Below are 23,989 nucleotides of genomic sequence, written 5' to 3' on the forward strand. Positions count from 1 at the left end.
CACAGAAAAAGGAAGCAATATGGAAACTGGGTATGGTGTTGGAAAGTTTAGAGACAAGCCTCCATTACATCAAATGCAGGGTATATTGGCAACTCAGAATTTCCACAAAAAAGGTGACCGTACACTGGCCAACAATCAAGGGCTCCTAGCCATGGCCACACCTGAGAAAGACCAAACACTATTCTACAAACACTATGTTCCATTTGATCAGTCTGAATGTCTTGATCATTTTTTTGCTGCACTGGCATTGATGTCTGCTCTAGGATACAGAAGCTGGAAGTAAGATATGCAAATAAATTGCACGGTAACCAAATGTCCAATAGAGCAGGGGTCCCCAACCCCCAACCGCAGTGGGCCGCAACGCACCCGCCCCCCCAGCGCGTCGCATGTATTACGCCCCCCTCCCCTCTCCTCTGCCTCCCCTCTGCCTCCCCTCTGCCTCCCCTCTGCCTCCCCTCTGCCTCCCCTCTGCCTCCCCTCTGCCTCCCCTCTGCTTCCCCTCTGCTTCCCCTCTGCTTCCCCTCTGCTTCCCCTCTGCTTCCCCTCTGCTTCCCCTCTGCCTCCGGTCCGTGGAAATTTTTTTTTTTGCCTCCTACCGGCCCGTGGTGCTAAAAAGGTTGGGGACCCCTGCAATAGAGGTACCATACACTTTAAGGACAATGGCAGACTGGTCATTTCTGGGCATAAGAACCTTCTTCAGTATTTAATGGATGCTCATAACTTCAAAAGAAATTATTTTCCACACAGTGTGTTAATATATTATTTTAATTAGATCTTATTTCCAGTATCTTATACTTATAGCACAATGCTTAGGCTTGCTAGCTTATCCTTTTAAAAAAAACAAATATAAATCAAATAATTTGTCCAGTCACTAATTACCAATAAAATAAAATGGTGTATGACTGCAGATAAACCAGTGTAGACTACAGCACATTTCTATAAAAGGCAGTCTTTACTTTTGTAAGCATCCCAAAAGTATATACTGTACATAACTAACAAAATGTTACACAATATCTCCTTACTTTATCCACTTTTTGCCCACAAGAGTCCCCTCCAGAGCTGGGGACCCAGTGCAAATACATGTTCTGAAAATGGCCCTGTCTGTCACAAAACATTTAGGCTAATGTCACAGGGCCAAAATTTGCTCTATGTGCCAGCATTCAGGCTGACACAATGGCTGTGGGTAAGGCTGGTAGCACCGTAGGGGCCAATTTTTAATTGGTGTTTTTTTTTTTACGCAGCCGAGATTCAGCCCCATCTGGCATCAGCCTTAGAAATGCATAATAATAATAACAAATACATGGAACTCCTGTTTGCAGGGAAATATGGTGCTGCCCACTGTTACCTACTAAAATTCTGCTGGAAGTACTTTGTTAATGTAACACTGGCAAGAATAGAAATCGCTGTTCTTGTGTTTTGTGTTTTCTTTGTTGCACATTGTTATGATTTCCACATAACATTACTTGGCTCCCACAGAGTCCAGCATGGGATTCATCATATTTTAATGAACTGCTAGGGTCACTTCTATTCTATAGAGCTCATCCCTTTGAACTTCAATCAGAAGCTGTCACACACTCTAAAAAGCTTAAAAAAGACATCTTACTTTTCCCTACCTCATTAGTAAAGGCACAGTAACACTACAAAACCAGTTGTGTTGGTATAAACAATTATGTTGTAACAGTGACGGGTCTGCAGCAAAAGTTCATTGCCTCTGTTTGGTTTTGACATCTCCTACGAAATACTGGAGCCAGAGTCTTCCCACAAATGCAAATGCATGGGTTGGCATTGCCACGTAACAGCCACATCACCAGATAACTTTACCAAAGGGCTCCACTAAAGCTGTGCATATATGCACAAACAATTTGCCATATCTAAACATTTAATTTTCCAATGCACCATGTCACTGGCGGTATTATTGGGGTCAGCACAAGAGAAAGTGCAGAGGAACTGCAACTCCTCTTAACTTCCAGTAGTTACAGTCTTTCAAACTGTAAACCCAACAAACAGAACAATTTAAGGTGGGCGTGCCCAAATGCACCAGCCAATCACAGCCCTTACGTGGTACCCCAATGGTTTATTTTTTACATTTGACTGTGGCTCACAAGTAAGAAAGGTTGGGGACCCTTGAGGCAGAGGATCTCTGTGTGTTGCCACATATATCACCCACCAATGTGACTATTATGGTGGCCATACATCCGCCAACATTTTGTATGATAATTTGGAAGTGTATGGTGCGAGACCTGGCAACCTATATTGGTAAAAGCCTTGGATATCAGTTCCTTCAGCGATCAGGCACTACTGAAAATTTTGATCAGATGCCTTTAAAGTGATACGGACATGAACAAAAAACTACTTTTCAAAATATTAATGTGTGTAAAAAGTTACCTATAGGTTGTGTTGATCATTTTTCACTAATAGGGCTGCTTTTGTGAGTAATTGTTACATAAACTTCCTAAACCTGACTGTTTTGCCAACCTGACTGTCCCTACTCAACCCGTCAGTTATAGCTTCTAATTGTAATGGACTACTGCTGCACAAATATGGCAGCCACCTCACAGAGTAACTTTGGGGATCAAATAGGTAATGTATAAGCATTGGTCAAATACGTTTAAGGCAAAATTATAAAGCTCATGCAAAGAAAATGTTATGACATATTTAAAAAAAGTTTAATTTCTGATGTCATTATCTCTTTAAGGTGCTGGAACATTGTAAAATTAATACGGAGTATTCAGATAGGGGCAAATAATTCCTTTGTTTTTATCTGTATATGTGACAATTAAGCTCTTAACATTAGTAGAGCGGCCAAACAAACTTTCCTGCAACCAATGGTCTTGGGAAAGATCATAACTGTATCGTGTATGGCCACCATTAATCAGGTTTTAGATATTCATGATTACTGATTTAACAAAAACAATGACAAGACAATCACACTGCACAGAGCAAACTCTATTGCAAACAAAGAATAGCTAATAGATAAACAGCAGATTAAAGAGGAAACACATACAACAATTTAAAATCAGATCAATCCAATGGATTTATGTTAATTTGGTGGAGAAGTTCTCAGGTCAGTCACTTAAAATAAAGTTCTTACTTTGGATTTAGTTATTACCCTTTCAGCAGATGCTAAAAAATTCTGTTTGGTTGTTGCAAAAGGCATGATAATAAAACACAGAGAACTGATGTGACTGTTTATAACAATAACCAATGTGAACTGGCCACAATTATGGCACACAGGCGATACCAAACACACAACTATCTCACACTTATAACTAGAAGCAGTCAGACAATTCTTGGTATCACTGTTAAGCGGGACAAACCACCAGTTGTAACATTAACTTTAAACAGCAGGTTACATACCTAGAAATCAGGGCATGTTAAATTCCTTTCTTTTGCCCTAGGTACAGAGCTATCATTTCCTGTTCCGGTGTGGCACGCTGTACACGCAAATGCAGACACCTCAGTCCTACACATACAGGCAATACATTTGGCTGTTCTAGTGCAATCTGTGTGTCTTCATTGCTCTGCACAACTCACAGCATACACACCCAAATTTAGGGTGAAGACAGACACACAGAGCTACTAGTATAAGCTACTTTTAAATAGCTACTAAACTCCAGAAAATACCCTGCCATAGACAATACTGAGAACTTGCCTCTACTTAAAACACACATAGAGACAATTATCAGCAAATGATTAGCATTGTCTCTTTTAGTAGCCACTACAAGTAGCTGCTACTAGTAGCCCCATGTGTCTTCACCCTTAGGTTGCTGGCACTCGGTAAGATTTGACGCCTGTGGTTAAATCTGTGCAACCACAGGCAACAAAATCTCCCAACCAAATCTTGTAAGGGCTCTTGCACACGGCCTCGCGAGGCTTTTTCGGCGATTTCCCGAAATCGCGCCGCCGCGTGTGCCATCCCACCGGCGACTTACATTGTCGCCAGTGGGATGGCAGGTGAAGGCAACTCGGGGAGATTAGTCGCCCGCGAACAGGGAGATTTGTCGCGGGCGACTAATCTCCCCGTGTGCCAGAGCCCTAAGGAGTTGAATATGACTCCTTGAAGAACAACTGAGCAGTTCAGTAAAGGTGCCCATACACTATAAGATCCGCTCGCTTGGCGATGTCGCCAAGCGAGCGGATCTTCACCCGATATCCCCACCTACGGGTGGGCGATATCGGGTAGCAGGAAACGTAAAAAAAAAATAATCCGATCGTTTGGCCCTGGGGCAGTCGGTTCGGGGACCACATCAACGAGCCGATGCGGTCCCCGATCCGACTGGATTTTCTAACCTGGCCAATCGAGATCTGGCCAATTTCAGGCCAGATATTGGTCGGCCAGGCTGCTCTGCTCTGCCCATACACGGGCCGATTAGCTGCCAAATCGGTCCAAGAGACCGATATCGGCAGCTATAGTCGGCCCGTGTATGGGGACCTTTAGAGCTACTAGGAAGAAGATGTGTAAGGGCACTATGTGTGTACTATAAATGTTTAAAGACACTTTCCAACTGGATTAGAAGACAATACCTTTATCTGTTCTCTCCACTTGCAAATCAGTGTCTTTCACTAACGATTCTGGCAAGGCCAAGCAGAGAATGGCAGCCAAAATTCCATTAGGCACCTCATTTCCTGCTGCAGCAGTCCAGACACATCAGACTACGGATATGTGATGCACATGTTGTATGTACACAGCTACCGCATACCAGATTCATGAGCTCAACTGCTGCCTGACAGCTGTTCATTATCAATTCACATTTGCCAATGGCAGCCCTTCAAGAACAGAGAAGACTATTTACACCAAGGTTCTATCACTTGTCCCAAGGTCAAACTTCCTAAACTCTCCAACTATTACTGCAGCCAATGAAAGGATGACAATATGTCCTCTGGCAAAGTGCCGCTGCTAGAATGTCATGCACCAGGCAGCAGCAGCAGCTGTATGTAGATTTAGTTAGAAGAAGACAGACAGTACACCCAATAGTAGAGCAATAAGCTAAAATACAACTGCCACCAATAAGACGGCATTTGTAAAAAATAATGTATATTATATTTTCTACATAGCTGCAATGCAGTCACCAAAATAACAGCAAAGCTGTCTGGTAAAGTAACTGTATGGCCCACTGCACATCCTAAGAAAACTGCATAGTGGCACAAAGATGGTTAAGGTGAAGAAGGAAAAAAAAAAAAAAACAAAAACGTGCTGTCTGCAAAAATGCCCTCAGACCCCTAGTGCTGTGTAAAGAGCCTTTAACTCAGCCTTTAGCTTTTGGTTAAATTCTGGAAGTTGTAGTTCAAACACGATACAGTCAAAACGTATGCGCACTGAAGGAGCTTACCACTTAAGGTAGCCATACACGTTACAATTATGTGTTTACAAATAACGTTCACAGCTGAATTGTCAGATATGCAGGTACTAACAATAGGAATTCGCGTATGCCATCCCACCAGCGATTTACATTTTCGCTGGTGGGATGTCATATCGGGGAGTTTAGTCACCCGCAATAAGGGAGATTTGTAGCGGGCCATTCTTCATTACTGTCTTCTCTGCCCCCTTTTAGAAAAGTGTGCGGAAAAACAATTGCTCTATAGCTGCTCATGGAATAAAGGGCACAGAAGCCTTTAAACAAGCTTCAAAAACACCACCACCAATGTGACATGTAAAATCCTCCATGAGACTTGGAAATAATTTCTCAAAACAGTCAGTTTTGCCCTCCGCTTTGTGGCCCAGATCATTGTGCAGTATTTTTCTCAGATTTCGGGGCAGAAACACGTAAGTATGCATTTCCACGCCAAAATCTACTCTGTGTGGAACCCCTGGGGCTTATGTTCCCTCCCAGCTACCAGCATCCAAAACAGGCACTGATGAAGCTAGCTTCTAACTAGAGCTAACTACATTGTATATCTTGGTAGTCCAGCAGGTAGCACTTCACTATATACACTCCAAATAGAATAGAAGGTATATTGACCTTACTGTGTGTGAATGTGATAGTGACCTTAGAGTGTAAGTTCTGGTGAGACAGGTACTGATGTGAATGATAAATAACATGTGTAAACGCAGCCACAATATAAAAATGTATGTCACTTCTATAGCACAGGGCCTTAAGGTCCAACAGTCAGTCTTATCTAATTCAGTCTAAATAACACTCATGGTGTTACACATTCTTGTTGGAATTGGATACAGTTAGTCCTTTAACCCATTAGCAATCAGAACAGTAATATGAAACCATTCTGACCTTTACATGCCATGCCATGAGCATTTCAGGGAGATCTGATAACCCACCAATCACCACAATGTAGACCCTTCTATTCTGAGTTCCCCTCACGCACAAGTTGTCCTTCTTTTTAAAGATACTGACACATCAGTCAACATTCTACAAACATCATTCCAGGGCTTCTCCATCAACCTCTTCTGTACATGATCCCCTGACATCTCTACATTACTCATTTATCCCTTGACAACCCATACTTCCCTTTGTGGTAACATTTTTTAGGTTTTTACCAAATAAACCTAATGCAAAGTACTGCTGTTCTGCCATTCTGAAAAGTGTGTGTCCCCATCTGCGATTCACTTACTTGGGTTGATTATCATAGGTTCACCTATGCCACTTTTTTTTCATCTACCCATAACATCCTGGAGCTTGCCTGCCTTGTTGAGTGGCTGCAGTAGGCATGCATTCTAATCTATGATAAACATCTTAAGCAAAGATATAGATCATTTTGTGGATCAGTTTTCAGCAGCCTCTATAGAAGTTATGGTCGATCCCACAAATCTTGCCGTTGGCAGACTTAATGGCAAACATTCATCATCCTTTTATTTGCTGCCCCTCATTGCAATATAGAAATAAATGACTCAAACTGTTGCCCTCATAAATTGTGCCCTCTGCAACACCATTCTGCTGTGACTTGGCATTAGTTTTTTCTATTTACTAAAAGCTTGGGGTTTGGTTGCGCACTCACATCTGCATAGCCTTTTATCCTCTTATTCATCATAGTTATATAAATCCATGGGGGAAAATTCATTAGACCGTCTCCAGATGATTTTTTCCTACAAACTAGTTTTCTGCAATGTTCTTTTTCCATATCTATTCCTTATGGTGCACTTTTGTGGGCATGTATTTTTTTTTGTTAATATGTGCATTCAAATAAATATCACTTGGTTTGCTTGCTGTGTTAAATACTGTTCTTCTATATACAGAAAGAATTGTTTCTTTAGAATATAATTCATTTACATACCTGCTCCTTGGAAGAAACATGGACTCTTTGATGAACACAGAACCAGACAAAAGGATATACCAACAGGTACCAATGTCGTCAGGGCTGTAATATAGAAAAAAAACCATAAAATAAATAAAAAGCACAGCATGGTGGATCAAAAATTTGCCTTACAGCACTCTCAGTATACAGATACAGACACCCAGCTGGAGCACAGGAAAGTGAGAGATATCCAGAGCAGGAGATTCACAAGAAATCAGCACACTGTCAAGTGGACATTTAGCTTACTTCTTGGGAATCCAATGAACACTCATCAGACCTATGCTACTTGACAATAAACAATACTATATATAGCATTAAAATGAAAACTCACAAAATAATCAGATTCAGCAGGCATTTATTTTCCTAGCAAAAGTGGTTTGCTAAACCTTAAACCATATAAAATTGAGACTGATGCACACTGTATGTTTACTTTGCAAAAGGCAAGGAATGAAAACAGTAACCATTTCTTGAAAAAAAGTGATTTTAACTGCAAATGTTTTTATTGAAGAGCAAAATAGGTGACATGTGGGGTCAATAAACTGTAAAATGCAATACATAACTAAATATGACAAAAGATAACTGGCAATAATTATAGAAGGAATATATCACTCATTAACACACAGAGAGACAAAAGCTTGAATCTGTGCAGATCTTGAAGCTTCAAGTACAGGTACGGGACTTTTTTTCAGAATGCTCAGGACGTGGGGTTTTCCAGATAAGGGATCTTTCCGTAATTTGGATCTCCATAACTTAAGTCTGCTAAAAATAATTTAAATATTAAATAAACTCAATAGGATTGTTTGCCTCCAATAAGGATTAATTATTTCTTAGTTGGGATCAAGTACAAGATACTGTTTTATTATTACAGAGAAAAAAGAAATACTTTTTAAAAATTAGAATCATTTTTGTTATAATGCAGTCTATGGAAGATGGCATTTCCGTAATTCAGAACCTTCTGAATAATGGATTTCCAGATAAGGGATTCCATACCTGTAGTCATATTCTCAGTTTAGGAACCTTTGCCACAATCACATTTTTTTTTTTTAATGATACTGTCTGTAACTTCAGAAACGTGTACACCCCATGTCAGCCCAATATGGCTCAGTTTGCCACTTTCTGAAGGTGTCAGGCATTCCAGAACTGGTTTAGATTTGAAGGTTCCAACACCAAAACTGTAAGAATATTGCACACATGTAGCAAAAAGCAACAGCTGTATATAATCTTCAGTACAAAAAGATATTGGGAATTTTATGGCAAAAATCAATAGGAAACAGGATCAACTACAGGTAGTGGTTCATTTCCCAAGGACAGAGTTATAAATGGGCACCTGCTTTTAAATCCTTAGGCCCAGGTAAAGGATGTAGGCTGTGAATCATTTTGTATAAAACCCAATCCTTTTGCTCATAATCATCCCATCATAAAAGTACCAAATAGAAGTATTGACCAATAGCCATTACTCACTCCTGCATCAATTAGATCATGGTTAAAAAAACTGGACAGAGACAGGAGAGCAGGCAGCCAATAGCTAAGAACTGCCTAAGGTCATCTTAAGGCACCAAAGCAACCTATCATCGTTTATTTGCAGAAAGGCAATGAAAGAAATTCTCTTCACAAACTTTCAGATTTTCTTTTGCTATTCCTATGTCTAAAATGCACAACCCTAAGAATAAAATGTTTATAATTATACTTTCTTTTCTAAATCTGTTACAGCAGTCTACCATCAGATCATCTTGGCCGCAAGTTTTTTGGAGTTTTAGAAGCTGTGCACAAATATTAGTTAATTCATTTTAATGCAATTATAACATTTAAAGTAGAGAAATTAAAAGCAGACCTAATATTTCTAGGAAGCCTAGCAGAGTACAATTCCTTGCTGTTACTGGGTGCCAGAGCTAAGAGCCTATTGTTGAACACATCTTCCCTCGATCTGTAAACAAGCACTCCTGATTTACTGCAGTGCAGGGCTGGCAAGGGGCCAGTGACATGCTGCCAACTGCCAGCTTGATACAAGGTATAATATACCTTTGGGGAGAGTGTGAAAGCAGAAAAGAGCAACCCTTTTGCAGAAACCCTTGCATTATTAAGTATTCTGTTGGATGACTTTCACAGCGCCATTTGGACTCACAAGGAGAATGAAGAGGTCCGTCCCATATGCTCACACTTCAGCATCCGTAACCAATGCTATGCACAAACCAGATGTGTGCATCTGTAAAATATCTAAGGAATTAATTTAGAAAATGATGGACTGGAATTGAAAAAAAAAAATGGCCTAGAGACTGCAGAAAGTCTGGGCAACCAACTTAAGAATAAAATAGCACTGGGGCATTACTTCCAGTTTTTAGTATTTATGAAGCTAAAATTGGGAAATTTAGAACCCAAACAGCTGTAGGCATGTCAGCTGGACATACATAATGCTTTTAATAAAACTATAAAGGGGTTACTGTATTTTCCATTTCCCAAGGACATTTTCTTGCCCAGTGCCCAGCCACCCCCTGTAAGGCTAGAAGCCTGGGCAAATACCCTCTGCAAGGGGCGTCCAATATACAAGGATTAGAAATGCGTTGCCTACAATAAATTACAATCTATAAAAGGAAAAAATTGCAACATGACCAACTTCAATGAAAAGCTATATGCTTTTTTTATCCCTATGACCTCATCTGATTTTTTATTTTTTTTTTTTGTGATGGGGGTGGAGGCGCATGGGATCTTTTCCTTGGTGCATTAAAACAAAAAGGAATAGAATCAATTAACAACAACATAATAAGTATAGGAGCAAATGGCTAAATTTGATGGACATTTCATTTTCCATCTCAGTGGCTTTGTTACAATGCATTGATATAACCCACAGAGCTACATAGGCTTATTTAAAAAATGTATAACTTACAAACTCAAATTCAGTAGAAGGGCAAATGTTGAAAGGGGAAAAAAAGGGGGGGGGGAGAGGAGCTAATTAAAGTAAAATCTACTACATGGCAAATGCAATTTTTTTTTTTGGTTGTAAGGCTAAATGATTAAGGTTAAGATTAAGGACTTGTATATAAGTGTAATGTCACACAAGCCAGATTATCAGCCTAAGGATAAGCGCAGGCCGACAATCAACCCATATGCTTAAAAATTATTTTAGAATTATTATTTAGCGTATGGGCGGATTGTCAGCCTGCACTTATCTGCAGGCTGGCAATCCACCATGTATTGACTGTGCTACAGTCAATACAATACAGCTACCAATAGCCACTTTTCCCATCTGTAAGTGTATATCTGCACTGGTACTTGAGCATTCAAGGAGGGGGGAACAAATTCATTAAAAAAAAAACTGGGTTTGGTGTATCCCAAATATACATATTGCAGTTGTATATGGGACAACATCCATATTTGCTCTGGCACACGACTATGTAGAAGATATGCATGCTTAGTTAATGGAATTGTTAAGTTGTATCAGTATAGGAAATGGGGTTTTCCAGATAAGGGCTTTTTCCCAATTTTGATCACCTATGTCTAATTAAAAAACATTTAAATATTAAATTAACCTCATAGATTGTTTTGTCACCAATAAAGATTCAGGGTATTTTAGTTGGGATCAAGTACATTATTACAGGGAAATCATTCATTTTGACATACTGCAAATACTTAAAGGAGAAGGAAAGGTTAAGTCACTTGGGGGTGCCAAAATGTTAGGCACCCCCAAGTGACTTAGAACGCCTACCTTGTACCCCGGGCTGGTGCCCCCGTACGGAGAGAACAGCACCAGCCCGGGGCAGCTGCCGGCGCTACCTGCTTCCTCCTCGCTTGCGCACGCATGCGCAGTAGAGTGAAAAGCCGAACTTAAACATTAAAGTCGGCTTTTCACTCTACTGCGCATGCGCCGGCCCACGGATTTCGGCAGCAGCGCGCAAAGGAAGGAGGAAGCGGTGTCTACAGGTGCCCCGGGCTGGTGCTGTTTTCTCCTAACGGGGGCACCAGCCCGGGGTACAAGGTAGGTCATGTAAGTCACTTGGGGGTGCCTAACATTTTGGCACCCCCAAGTGACTTAGCCTTTCCTTCTCCTTTAAAAAGGTAGTCTATGGGAAATGTCCTTCCTGTAATTTAGAGCTGCATGGAGAAGTCAATGTAACTTGACAGACAATGATACAAAGGGCAGTGCAGTTTTGTACTACCAGCAACTTCTATAGCAGTTACTCACCTGCGATAGCAGCAATCTATTGTGGGCGAGTAAGTCGCTCTGTGGGGTCTTCCCTTGGAGTTAGGAAGAAGGTTTTTCACCCTCTGTGGCAAATTAAAGGGGCTTCAGATGGGTTTTTTTTTTTTTTTTTGCCTTTCTCTGGATCAACTAGCAGTAAGTCAGGTTATACAAAGGCATAAAAGGTTGAACTTGATGGACGTGTGTCTTTTCACACCTAACTTACTATGTTACTATGTTACAAACACAAGTTCCTCAATCTGCGTTCCATACTTTGAACTTCGGCTCAGCGTACAATTGTAAACTCAACTATCTGCATCGTAAATAAATATTTGAATCTTAGACATGTAACTCATGTAAACAATGCAGTTAGCTGTGCCTGCAATATACTGTATAGAATTTGCTGTCACGCCACACAAGGAATGTACGTTCAAGCGCTTCATGTCACAAAAGGAGAGAGAACTATTAATCTGCACATGTCCTTTCTTAAGATGATCCGGCCAATCCCCATACCGATTAAGGTGGCCATAAACATCACACAGAGAACCAAGCAGTCCCAAAAACGCCTGTTTAATGATCTACTGAATTAGCCAATAAAAGCCATCAGCTACTCTATTTTTTGGTTTTGATCTATGGCTGAAGAGGTACAACACTAAAAAGAACAAGTTCATTTGGCCACAGGAACATTGGAAGGTTCCGCAAAGTCTGGTTGCTTATGTACGTCTGGGTGTCTTCATGAGTTTGTTTCTTCCCTAGAAACAGTTCTGAATGACTAGTCCAGTAATAGTGTGTTGGATACCTTGCAGTGCCATGGTATTGGCAGGTTTTACTAAAAGGAAATAGAGTGAAAAGAAAAACTCGATCATAAAAGAAGAGAGTTGCTAACTTTATAAATATTGTAGCTGGAAGAATGCCTATATCAAGAAAATTCACTTCACTTCACATGCTGCAAAAAACAGAAGCACACTCTGAATAAAGAGAATTTGCAAGATGAAATGTAAATGAAATCAGATGTTTAAATGAAAAAAAAAAAACTGTCAGAATCACCTAGCAGAGGTGCAATTAGTTTATTTCTTATTCATGACATGTATATTCAAATGCCAGGCTAATATTCACAGCTAAGTAGCGAGAATCCTGCAAAGCAATGAAACTGCTGACCTTCCAGCTGTCTCCAGAGAAAAGTTTGGTACCATTTTGTGGAAGCACTTTATTTGCACAGTATTAGTAATTTACAGAGAATAGTAAAAGTGGGACATTTTAGTATTTGTTTTGATCCTCCATAAAACATGTTTTTCTTGTCATTAAGAAATTCATTAAGCTAAAAAAAAAAAAAAAAAAAAAATTAAATGAGACAAATCCTATAAAAATTACAGTTACAGTGAATTATACTCCTCTAGATATAGAAGGATTGTGCTTAAAAATGTTGTGTATTCGGATTTATTGTTCCACTTCCTGCGGGCTGAATTCTCAGGATGTGCAGGGGAGCTGGCGGGAATCAGTACAAGCACTGTAGGATAGGAACCAATCAGCAGCTAGGCTGACCTGATAGGGAACTGAAGCCTGTCTTTGCTTGTGTGAGTGCAAGGCTGTGAATGGCTCTCCCCCTCCAACAGCGCTTTTGGCTGGGAAGCTTAGGAAACGCCCAATCCCCATTTGAAACACAGACAGAGAACTGATAGGATCTAGTTTTTGAACTATAATTTGAATTTTAGTGCAAAAAAACTCAAATTGTGAAATTTGCATATTGATATATCACACCCTAAATAAACCCCCCATAGGTTTGTTTTGTAACCAATATGGATTTATGCAGTTTAGTTACTGTCAAGTAAAAGGGACTGTTTACTATTTGAGATCATCTTTAGATTTTTTTTAATGACCTGTTTAAAAGGGATTCTATGGGAGATGGCTTAAACTTTAAAACTCCAGCTGTAGGTCTTAGAGGGGTTATTAATGGCTAATAAAATGGGTAACGGAGTAGAGCTTTGACCCCTACACCACTTACTTGTTAGACCTCTCAATCCTGGACTCAACTCTTTAAGCTTATCAGTCTGAGAGGCCTGAAAATGTAATCAATTGCTGCAAGACCACAGTACTCAAGGAACCACCATGGCTTTGAATAACTTTTTAGAGTCTTGATAGGCTATTTGGTTCTGAAGGTGATATTAATATACTAGGATAGAAGGGTAATGCAGTTCAAACAACCACATCAAAAGTGCAGGCATCCAACAGTAACCAAGATTCATTAAAATACAAATTACAGATTATTCCTGAAACTGCAGTCCCTACAAAAATGTGTCAGGTCAGTTTAAATCTTCTTTGAGGTCCATAGACTCTGCAGAAAGAGAACTCCTAGAGGCTTTATCAGATAATGAGTAGTACAGTGGAGAGCACAGGCCTTTGGAGGGCTTTAGGCTATATAACGCCAAATTATTAACATACACTGGATCGCATTTACAAGTCCCTGCAAAGCCTGGGTTCTGTCTTAATTTCACTGGTAATGAAGGCAGGATCACAGAGTTCCCACATGTATCTGCGCCCAGTATCAGGTAATAAAAATGTTGCCTTGCAGCTTTACAGAGATCAAAAAAATATTGTTCAAGTAAGAGTTGGAGAGATCAGTGAGGTACCGCAGTCTTAAGAGTGGGTTTAATAAATAACATCAATATGCCCATAATGTCAAGCTATCCAGGTGTGACGGCAATGCCAGGTGGCTTCTACAGTGCTGAATATAGTATAAAGTAATAAATACTGTTGCGGTTCATTCTTCAGATCCAGCTGCCTAGCTTAGTGTTGCAGTCCTGCTTATTTACTGTAGTTCTTTGGGCTACATTTAAAGGGCTCTGTACACCAACCCCTGTGTGTTGACTGGCAAGTATTATTAATTAGGTATATCGTTTGAGTGTTTACCTTGGACAGTGATCCCCAACCAGTGGCTCATGAGCAACATGTTGCTCACCAACCCTTTGGATGTTGCTCCCAGAGCTGCTTGTTTTTGAATTCTGGGCTTGGTGTCAAGTTTTAGCTGTATAAAAACCAGGTGTATTGCCAAACAGAGCCTTCTGCAGGCTGGCAGTCAACATAGGGGCTACCAAATAGTCAATCAAAGCCCTTATTTGGCAAACTATTTAAATGCTTGTGTTGCTCCCCAACTCTTTTTACATTTAAACATGGCTCACAGGTCAAAAAGGTTGGGGATCCCTGACCTTGGGTTTGTGTCTTTTTGGTAATGGCTTCTTTTACCGGCTTCCTTGAGCTTTTAATGCACATGCATTTTCATATTCTACTTTAAATTAATGTTTTGAGTCCCCACTTACTAAAATACATATTAAACTGGTAAAAGAGAATACAGGTACCCAGAAGAATTAACAAAGCATTTTTTTGTGGACTACTAACTGCCATCTCAGGAACAAATTGTGACATCACAATTCTTGGAGTAAAATAACAAAAATAATAATTTATTTGGTGTCTGTATCTTTTTAATTTGTCATAAAAATAGAAATAAAGATGTGTGTTTTGTGCTTTTGTGTTTAGCCTTTTTGCTTGCATATTTGTGAAACAGCCGTTGTGTTGTGACAGCAGTGTGGGCCTGGATAATGCAAATGTGTCATTCCTAGGAATCATATTATCAGAACTCTGCTGTCACAAATGATTTAAAGAGACCCATTTTTACATGGTCTCTAAATGTTTGTGCTGACACAGATTACCTAGTGCAGTCCTGAGGCTGTTTTGTGAGATTTATTGCCTATAATCATCATAATCATAGCAGCATTACTCGATCAGCTATAAATCACACGCTATCTCAAGGAAAAGCCTTATTATAGCATATGGAGACAGGCTATCCAATCATCCAACCTGTCAGGAGTCTTCTAAATCTCTGTTAACCCATTACATCTCAAAAAAGCCTTTAAAACCCTGCTGGCCTTGCTTGAATTATAAAAGTTGCAAATATTTACGTTGACTGCTAATAAACATGGATTTGAAAATAACCATAGGATACAAATACTCCATTCCTACAGGTTTTTTCATCTATCAATCAATAGCATAATTTTATTGCCCTATTGCTCTTTTTGAAAATAATGAGGATGGGGTCAATGAATAATTTAGCTCATTATCTCAGTAATAATAGCAATGCCATGCACACAAGAGCTATTATGGAGTAAATGCCTAGCAGTGAACCTTCTATCACTAAAGGTTAATATCCTTCATACACAGTCAAATCAGCATAGAGCAAGCAAACAAGTGGTTCAGAGAAATTCAACTGCATGATTATTTTTCCCCCCATTTTTCAAGTGTTAAATTGAAATCAAGGGGCACTCTGCTAGCCAGGGGCCTGGAAGAAAGTTAAGGGGTTAAACTAGGATCTCAACAGCACAAAATACACAATTGTACTAAAGTATTTTCATTCATTCATATTAAATAAATTCCAGTGTTCATGGATACATTTTAATTATAATTTTAAAAAGAATTACAACTATATTTCCTCTTAATTCAAAATATAGTCTACCAAAATAATGTTGGGAGTTATAAATTGTAACGTGTCAAAAGTGCAGTTTGATAATAATGTTTCCAAGGGCAATTATCCGTTCTATTATCAAGAAAGTGAAACAAATTGGAAACATAAGTAACAATTTTAATATCCTACTCATCATACACAGCAAGAATATTGCGTAGAGCCTGGATAAACTCTATGTGATTTCTACATGTTGATTGCTCAGCTAAATTAATTTAGAATCACCCTAAAAATAAGGGCATTTGCCATGTTTGGGGTTTTATTTCACCCATCTCTGTAAAATGTCTTTTGTGCAAAAGGGTCGGAAGCCCTTTGCACTTTGACATAAGAGGGAAAAGATTAAGAACAAAATGCACATACTTCTATAGTTATAGCACAAATCTATGAATAACTATACCTTCTGATGATTCTTCTGTTTGTAACAAGCCATAAGCGTGAGGTGTGTCCTCAACCCTCAATAAGTTTGCCACTGGGTTATTAATAGAGGATAAAACAGATATAATATAGCAGGTGTTTAATTCCTGGGAGGTTTTAAATACAGCAATCACAACAACCCACAGGTTTAAAGATACACATCTTACAAAATATATGGCTTAACTGGTTTATCGGGGCAAGAATGACAAAAATGAAATATGATGGGACCACAGGATAGTGTATTAATCTTTAAGATATGTGTCAGCATTTCTGAGCAACAATCACCTGACCAGGAAGCATACACATACTTGCAGGCAATTGCCATAAAAGTGAAGGGAGCGGAATAGTGATTTCAAGCTTTGTCAAGCTTTTTCCCCCTGCCAGCAAAGCTCTTAATTACAATGGAGACAACATAGTCAAAACTGCCCCATGTGCCATTGTCCTAAAATGTAAAATATTTCAGGCAACACAGCAAGTCCAGTTGATTTGACGTATTACTACAGATATAGATTGTTACTTCTATTTTTGTGGCCCTGTAGATTGCCTAGAGTGCCTGGAGGACTTTTTGGACCCTTTTGCTATTCCTGTAGGTTTTCTGCTTTCTGAGCTGAATGCCTGGGGGTGGTGCATCTGGACCACTTATTCGATTTGTTGAGTGTATCTACACAGGTTATTTGTGGCAGCAGAGATGAGCCAGATCCAGGATTTAGTTTGACTGTTGGTCAAACCCATGAACTTTTTACATGGATTAGTAGCTAGAAGCCCCTTTGGTGAAATACAAATTAGTTTATACATATATGTATATGTTATACATATAATTATTGCCTCATTTTTATTTTGATGGATTAAAAAAATATTTGACTTTTGTGCAGTTTTTGTTTTTAACAATAATAACACCCTAGCAAGGGTGGCTTCTCGTACCAAACACATTGGTTATCTGTTCCAGTTAATAAAATAATCTGTTCCAGTTAATAATAAGCTTTAAATCTCCACCAATGCACCACATTCCCATAGGGGTGAAGGCACATGGAGCTACTCAGTAGCAGGTACTTGTCATGGCTACTAAATGCCAGAAAATACCCTTCCATAGACAATACTGAGAATTGCCTCTGCTAAAACACACATAGAGACAAGCATCAGTAATTAATCAGTATTGTCTATTTTTGTAGCAGTGACAAGTAGTTGCTTCTAATAGCTCTGTGATTCTGCACCCTTAGGGTATTATGGTGCACTTGCTAATTATGACCTTCGAGCACAGTGGACAAAATTGATTTTGCAGACCCAGTTATTTATATACAATAGGAATGTCCAAAGCATGGTCCTTTGGCTATCAATGTTGATGGAAGTTGTACTTCAACAACATGTAAAAAACTGCCAGTGAGATAACATAATAAATAAATATTTGGTGGTGTCTTATTTACTAACCCTGTCCCCCCCCCACCTACCTACCTACAGCTAGTGTGCAATGGTGCCTCCCTATGTGCATGGTGCAGGGCAGTCATCTCTGGTAAAGGCACCTAAAACAGCTCTGCCTACAGAGTTGCTGAATGGACCAAGTAGGACCAATCCCTTTATATGGAAGCCTTAAAATGAAACATGAGCATACTTCTATTTTTATACACAAGCCATGCCTACAGGCCAATGATCACCTGTCATTTCCCACACACTAAACAGAAAAGCCTGAAAGAAAGGAAATCAATACTCTATTTTACAGCAAAACAAGACTTTCCCTGTTCACCGAGATCACCATTTCAGTGTTGTCACTCTGATTGCTATTCCCATTCAATATTCTTACTATTCATGCTCTGCCACAGCAAGGAGGCACATTAAGTATTGAGTTAGGCATTGAGTATTAATTTAGATAGTGAAGAACATGCACATAATGATTAGTAACAATATGCTTCAGGTAAATGACCTTTCAGTCTATTCTTTGCCATATTAAATATAGTGACCAGTCATGAGTCATACTACAATATCTGTGTTATTTTTACATATGTACTTAAGCCTAGTATCTTAATAGAAATGAAAAGATCCAGATTAACCCTGCAACATACAAAAGTGGAGAAAATGTTGATAGGTGGTATGTTGGTTACAGGCAAGAATTAATTACGGCTAGATGTGTTGTGTTTGGCAATCCATCCTACCCTGCCGCATCTGCAGTTGAGGCTCAGATCACCAGTCTTAAAAAGATACATTTGTGGGAAGATACAAGTGGGCTGAGTTTATTAAAAAAAAACAAAAAAAAAAAACATTCTGTATTAAGAATGACACTTCCATAAAAACTGACAGTCTATCACATGCAACAGAGAGATCAAAATGTCAATTAAGAAGAAGTAAAAACACTTACTAATACAAGACTTCATTAGCTTCATGCCTTTCGTAACGGACAGTTTCACACATCAGTCTGCAAAAAGGAAAGACAGAACAAGATCAAATTAGCAGTTTTCTACAGCCAAGACATTGGCTCTTTACAGGTAAATCCCAGTTACAAAATATTTTGTATGGTGGAATCTGAAAAGAAACTGCCACAGAATTGTTTTTGAAATAAAAGGCTAATTGCTTTTGCTGTTGGACACCACATCGACAGCGGAGAAATATAAATAGACTCGAAAACGTTGCATTTCCAGAATTTATTGGCATAAATTTTCTGTGTGCATTAAAAATTTTCTTAAGAGTGTCAAATTCAAAACAAGTCAATAACATCCAGGTCTACAGAAATGGACACACATGTATACATAGGCAGCCAAGGCATAGTAGGAGTTGTCATAGACTGAACATTTTCTGGGCCCAAGGGTTTATGCTCATTCTATAAAACTATAAAGACTGCTGCAGCTACAATAAACTCAAAAGCACCCAAAAACTCCTGTGCATCCATGCCAATACTGCCTGCCTGCGGTCTCCTAAGCACTCGTGCCTGGCCTGTGTTGACTGGGTGAGTAGAATGTCCCATTAGAGATATATTGCATAGACTCTTACAAATAACTTGCTTAAAGAAGATCCCCAACTTTGAGAAACTATGTAACCTGCTTAGTTATAGGTTCTCCATGGAAATGGTTTGGGGTTTTGAGAAAAAAAAGGAGTTCTGGAAAACTTGTACAGTATTGTTTGATTATTACAATGAAATGGAAACAATTTCTAAAAATCTGAAATATTTAATTAAAATGGAGTTGGCCCTCTCGTAATTAGTAGCATTTTTGAATATCTGGTTTCCAAATAAAGAATCCCATACCTGTATCACATTTTATGAAAAGAAAAAATTCTGTTAATTAAAACAAATGATCTGCTGTTTCTTTTACTTGTTTTAAACTTTACATTTTTTTGTAATTTAGAAATATTTTAAATATTTAATAAAATGTGATACAGCCTCTTTGTTGTACAGTGTTGGCAGTAGTTTAAAGGAGAACTCTGGATATTGGGGGGTTCTTGTAAATTACATATTCTTTGGTGAAGACACTGCACATCAAACTGGACAGAGCATTAGGAACCCATTCTGTATTAAGAATGAAACTTCCATAAAAACCGAGGGCCAAATAATCAGATACTGCCTTTCTCAACGTGGTCATTTCGGGGAAAGATCCAGTCACCAAACAAGCAGATCTTTCAGCATATCGCCAGCTTAATCCTAGCAGTGTAGGGACAGGTATAAGTGAAAGCAGAGATGCCCACGGGTAACCTACAATCCAGGGTGAGTAATAATCACACTTAATGAGCTGATTAATCAAACTCAGTGAGGGAGAGTGTGAACAGAAAAAATAAATAAATAAATAAATAAAAAAGCACTTAGTGAGTCACAGGAAGGAAATGTGTAACATTATTGCATGTCTCATAAGGATGACACCATACTGACCTGCTATCTTGGAATCATTGAACTCAAATGTCACTCAGATATGGGCCACACTTTCCAAGCGTCATTCTGATTAAGTAGGTATATGGCACCCAGTAACTGTATCCTGGAAGGTGAATCACCCACTGGTCGTTTTGTCTACCCAACACCTCATGATTCACCCAAAACAGTACTTTATTACACTTATACCTTCTTGTAATGCATTATAATAATGTATTTAATAGCAGCAATGGTCTGATGGGTTCATTGTTTACTTTTTATTTGCTTTCATAATATTTTAGCAGTTATCACTATATGTAATACTGTATGCATCACTGTATTTGTGTGTGCTGGACCCCCTTATTGATAGAAACGGACAGCATGCAGAGCCTGGCTCCCTTACAGATACAGGTGTAGGATCTATTACCCGGAATACTTGGGACCTGGGGTTTTCCAGATAAGGGATTTTGCACTCCACTAAAAAATGATTTCAACATAAAATAAACTCTACAGGATTGCTTTGCCACCAATATGGATTCATGCATCTTAGTTACTATCAAGTATAAGTTCTGTTTTTTAAAAATTTGAATTATTTGCTTCATGGACTCTATGGGAGATGGCCTTCACATAATTTGAAGCTTTCTGGATAACGAGTTTCTGGATAATAGATTCCCTACCTGTACATGTTTTAGCCTCTCTGCAGCATGTTGCCATATATTTTCAGTCATACACAGGGGACAAAAGCACAAATAAAACAAATTACCCTTTTATCCCCTGTAAACAGGACCCCTAGTCCCCTTCAAAGTGCATCACTCCTACTTTCCCCACTTAACTGTTGCCCTGTAACATCTCCCAAAACAGCATAGCTTCAAACTGCTACAGTCAGTTTGCCTTTTCCAAATTCGTCCACGGGTTGGGTGGTGGAGAACGACCAACAGGTTTCATAACAAAAGGTACCTAGTTTGAGAAAAACCACAGTAGAACTGGAAAACTGAAGTGGTGAGGCCAAACATAGCAGCCATCAACACTAATGTGCAGCTCTGCAAGTCAGGAGGTGATATAGGGGAACTGTGTATTAAAGCTACAAGTAAGAAAAAAAATCCTTGGGATTTAGTTTCCCTTTACTGCCCCCTGCTGGGCAAATTGCCATAACACTATGTACAATGTTTGCTTGGATGTATCAAGCAACAACTTTCAGAAGAAACATCTGGAGTTTGCCATACAAGACGTTTATTGTTTTCTTAATTTGTTGGGCATAATGTCTGTAATGAGGATAATGAGAAAATGGATGTAAAATTAGTAGCATTCCTAGAAAAATATGCCAGGAGGCAAAGAAAAATTTACAGTGTCTTCTTTAAGAACAAGTGTGCACCTAGAAGATTAATTTGCAGTAGCTGGGCTAGCAAATCATCATCTGTGCATCAGGACGGGCCAGTCATTTTCTATGCCTGTATAATGATTAGTTACATGGAGGTCACACACACACACACACATTATATATATATATATATAGCCAGCCCTGGGCTATGGACTATACATATTTCCTACATCTGAGCATGTAAAAACTCAGATACTCTGTTGCTAAAGTATCATCTGGCTAGAAAGCACATGACAACTGATTTCATAATAGGGATTATTTACTTTTCCTAGTGCATATTTACTTTGACTTCTCGTCTCAATCAATCATGATTTATTTATTTACTTATTAGCAACAAGTTATGCAGTGCTTTACAAAAATTATAATAAGAACAACAACAACAACCAGGGATCTTATAATAATGTAACAAAAAGGGTTAGAAATAAAAATGTGTAATCGAGTGAAAACACTGTGGTGGAAAATTCTGGAATTCATTAAAGAAAAAAAACATAATACTCTATAAAAAGAATATGCATAATTGTATCTGTCCAGCATCTGCAAATAAAATATTTCTTTGTTGGAGTAGTCTTATATTTTATTACAGACTTAAAGGATGGTGTAAGATACTGTAGATACATACCTATTTTAGGGAACCTAACTACCCAGTCACATCCTCACCTTTATGCATTCAAACTTTGTACAGCACTGGTTATGTCACTAGCAGATAAGAACACCAGCCTAAAGTTATGACCTTGTGAATGGAGTGGTGCATTTTCAGCACAGATCCATTCCGGATACAACAATGGCGTGCACACCAGTCTCACATAGAGGGATATTTATTCCAAAAATTGATCTATCCTTTCTGTGGTTTTAAGAAAGCAGTATTACAATCAACCCATTCCATTCATCCCAACCCCACTCAAAGCTATACTTATAAAGTGTTTGAGTTTCAGAGGGCGAATGGAAAATAATTCCTAAACAATTCATCCCTTGGGCTTATTGTTACTTTTCCCACTGTTGTTTGGCCAGTGATTTAGCATGTATTGTTTTGGAGGCCCTCAAGGAGTTTGAGTTCTAGCACCAACAAAAATCTCCTGCAGAGAACTACATGAAAACAATTAAAACAAAAACACAAATGACCTAGCAGAAACTCAAACTTCTGTCATGGAGGTATAAAAACACAGGCTCATTACACAGTTTTCTGAAATAGACAGAGCTCCTACAAATAATATCTCCATGGATAATATCCTTCTGTTTCTGAATTTCTTTTGAGGCTCACAAAAGAATAGTCAGTTTCCAGGAAAGAACACATCACGGTCAATAAACCAAAGATGCCAGTGCCTGAGTATGCCTAACCTCTTTACAACTGCAGCCATTGTTATGAGCCAAAAAAGGGTTCAGAGATATTATCAAAGTGCAGCTACTATGAAAGCAATTCATTCAACCCTGAAGAAAGGAAAAAAGCTCATTACTAGTGGTGCCTTCCAACTTAGTAATACCCCCTTACTAATTAAACCAATCCACAGGCATAATTTAAGAACAGAGCAGCCAAACAGTAAACTCCACATATTTCCTGATTCATGAAATTGGGCCGTTGGCCTTTGTCAAGGCTTCTTCCTGTGTTCCATTTATGCTGGTTAAACCTTTAACAAACCACCATACCTGATATAATAATGGTGTGAATAAAAACAACATACACTAAGATTAACATTACTTGCATTACTAACAAGAAAGCTGTATTATGACAAGGCAAGGGAAAAAACCAAAATCTTTCATATGTTTAGGCCTGTACCTGATTCTGTATTCTCTACTCTTGCTTTGTAAAGAGGTTCTAAAAACACAGACAAACAAAATTAAGGAATGGACTCTACCAATTCTATGTTGTATGCTATCAAATACACCAACGTTATGCAAAACAGATACAAATATGTTTTAGAGGTTTATGGCAGCATCAGGGCTTTAAAATTGTAAACTCTTTGGAGGAGGGCCGTCTTTAATTTTTATATCAATTATTGCCTGTATTTTTGGATATAACCTGTATGTTCAGTCAATGCACCCATTAATTGTACAGTACTGTGGTATATGTTCTTCAATGCTTATTCATAACAGTGGTGCAACTTTGGGGGATTGGGACACCCCACCGAGAACATTTTTTTGCCCTAAACCCGCACAGGTCACCTACGATTTCACATGTGGCAGAAATACAAATAGCAAATGTCTTTGGCTATAAAACAAATAAGTGGTCCTTCAAACAAAATATGAAGAGTTCTAATTAAGAATGACATATAATGTCAAATGTATGTATGTATGTATGTATGTATGTGTGTGTGTTTCCCTTTACATGTTTTCATATTTAGAACTTTATAACATTTCTTATGCTATCTTTAAAGGAACAGTGCTACCAAAAAAAGGGGTTTTAAAGGCCTTTAAATATAAAGCACTTTTACCCTGCATTGGTAAAAA

The 23,989-nt window shown here is 38.7% G+C and overlaps 1 protein-coding gene across 7 annotated transcripts in view; it reads right to left on the reverse strand.

The window, feature by feature from the left end:
- Positions 1-23,989, reverse strand: part of rapgef2 (Rap guanine nucleotide exchange factor 2) — a 168,975-nt gene that overhangs the window by 78,256 nt on the left and 66,730 nt on the right. For all 7 annotated transcript variants that reach the window (XM_012956496.3, XM_012956489.3, XM_012956506.2 and 4 more), the window contains 2 exon segments: positions 18,694-18,750; positions 7,228-7,311 (listed from right to left, as the gene is read on the reverse strand). In XM_012956496.3, the coding sequence (XP_012811950.1) occupies positions 7,228-7,311; positions 18,694-18,750 (141 nt within the window).

This window comes from Xenopus tropicalis, chromosome 1 (assembly GCF_000004195.4).
Source record: "Xenopus tropicalis strain Nigerian chromosome 1, UCB_Xtro_10.0, whole genome shotgun sequence".
NCBI classification, from domain to species: Eukaryota; Metazoa; Chordata; class Amphibia; order Anura; family Pipidae; genus Xenopus; species Xenopus tropicalis.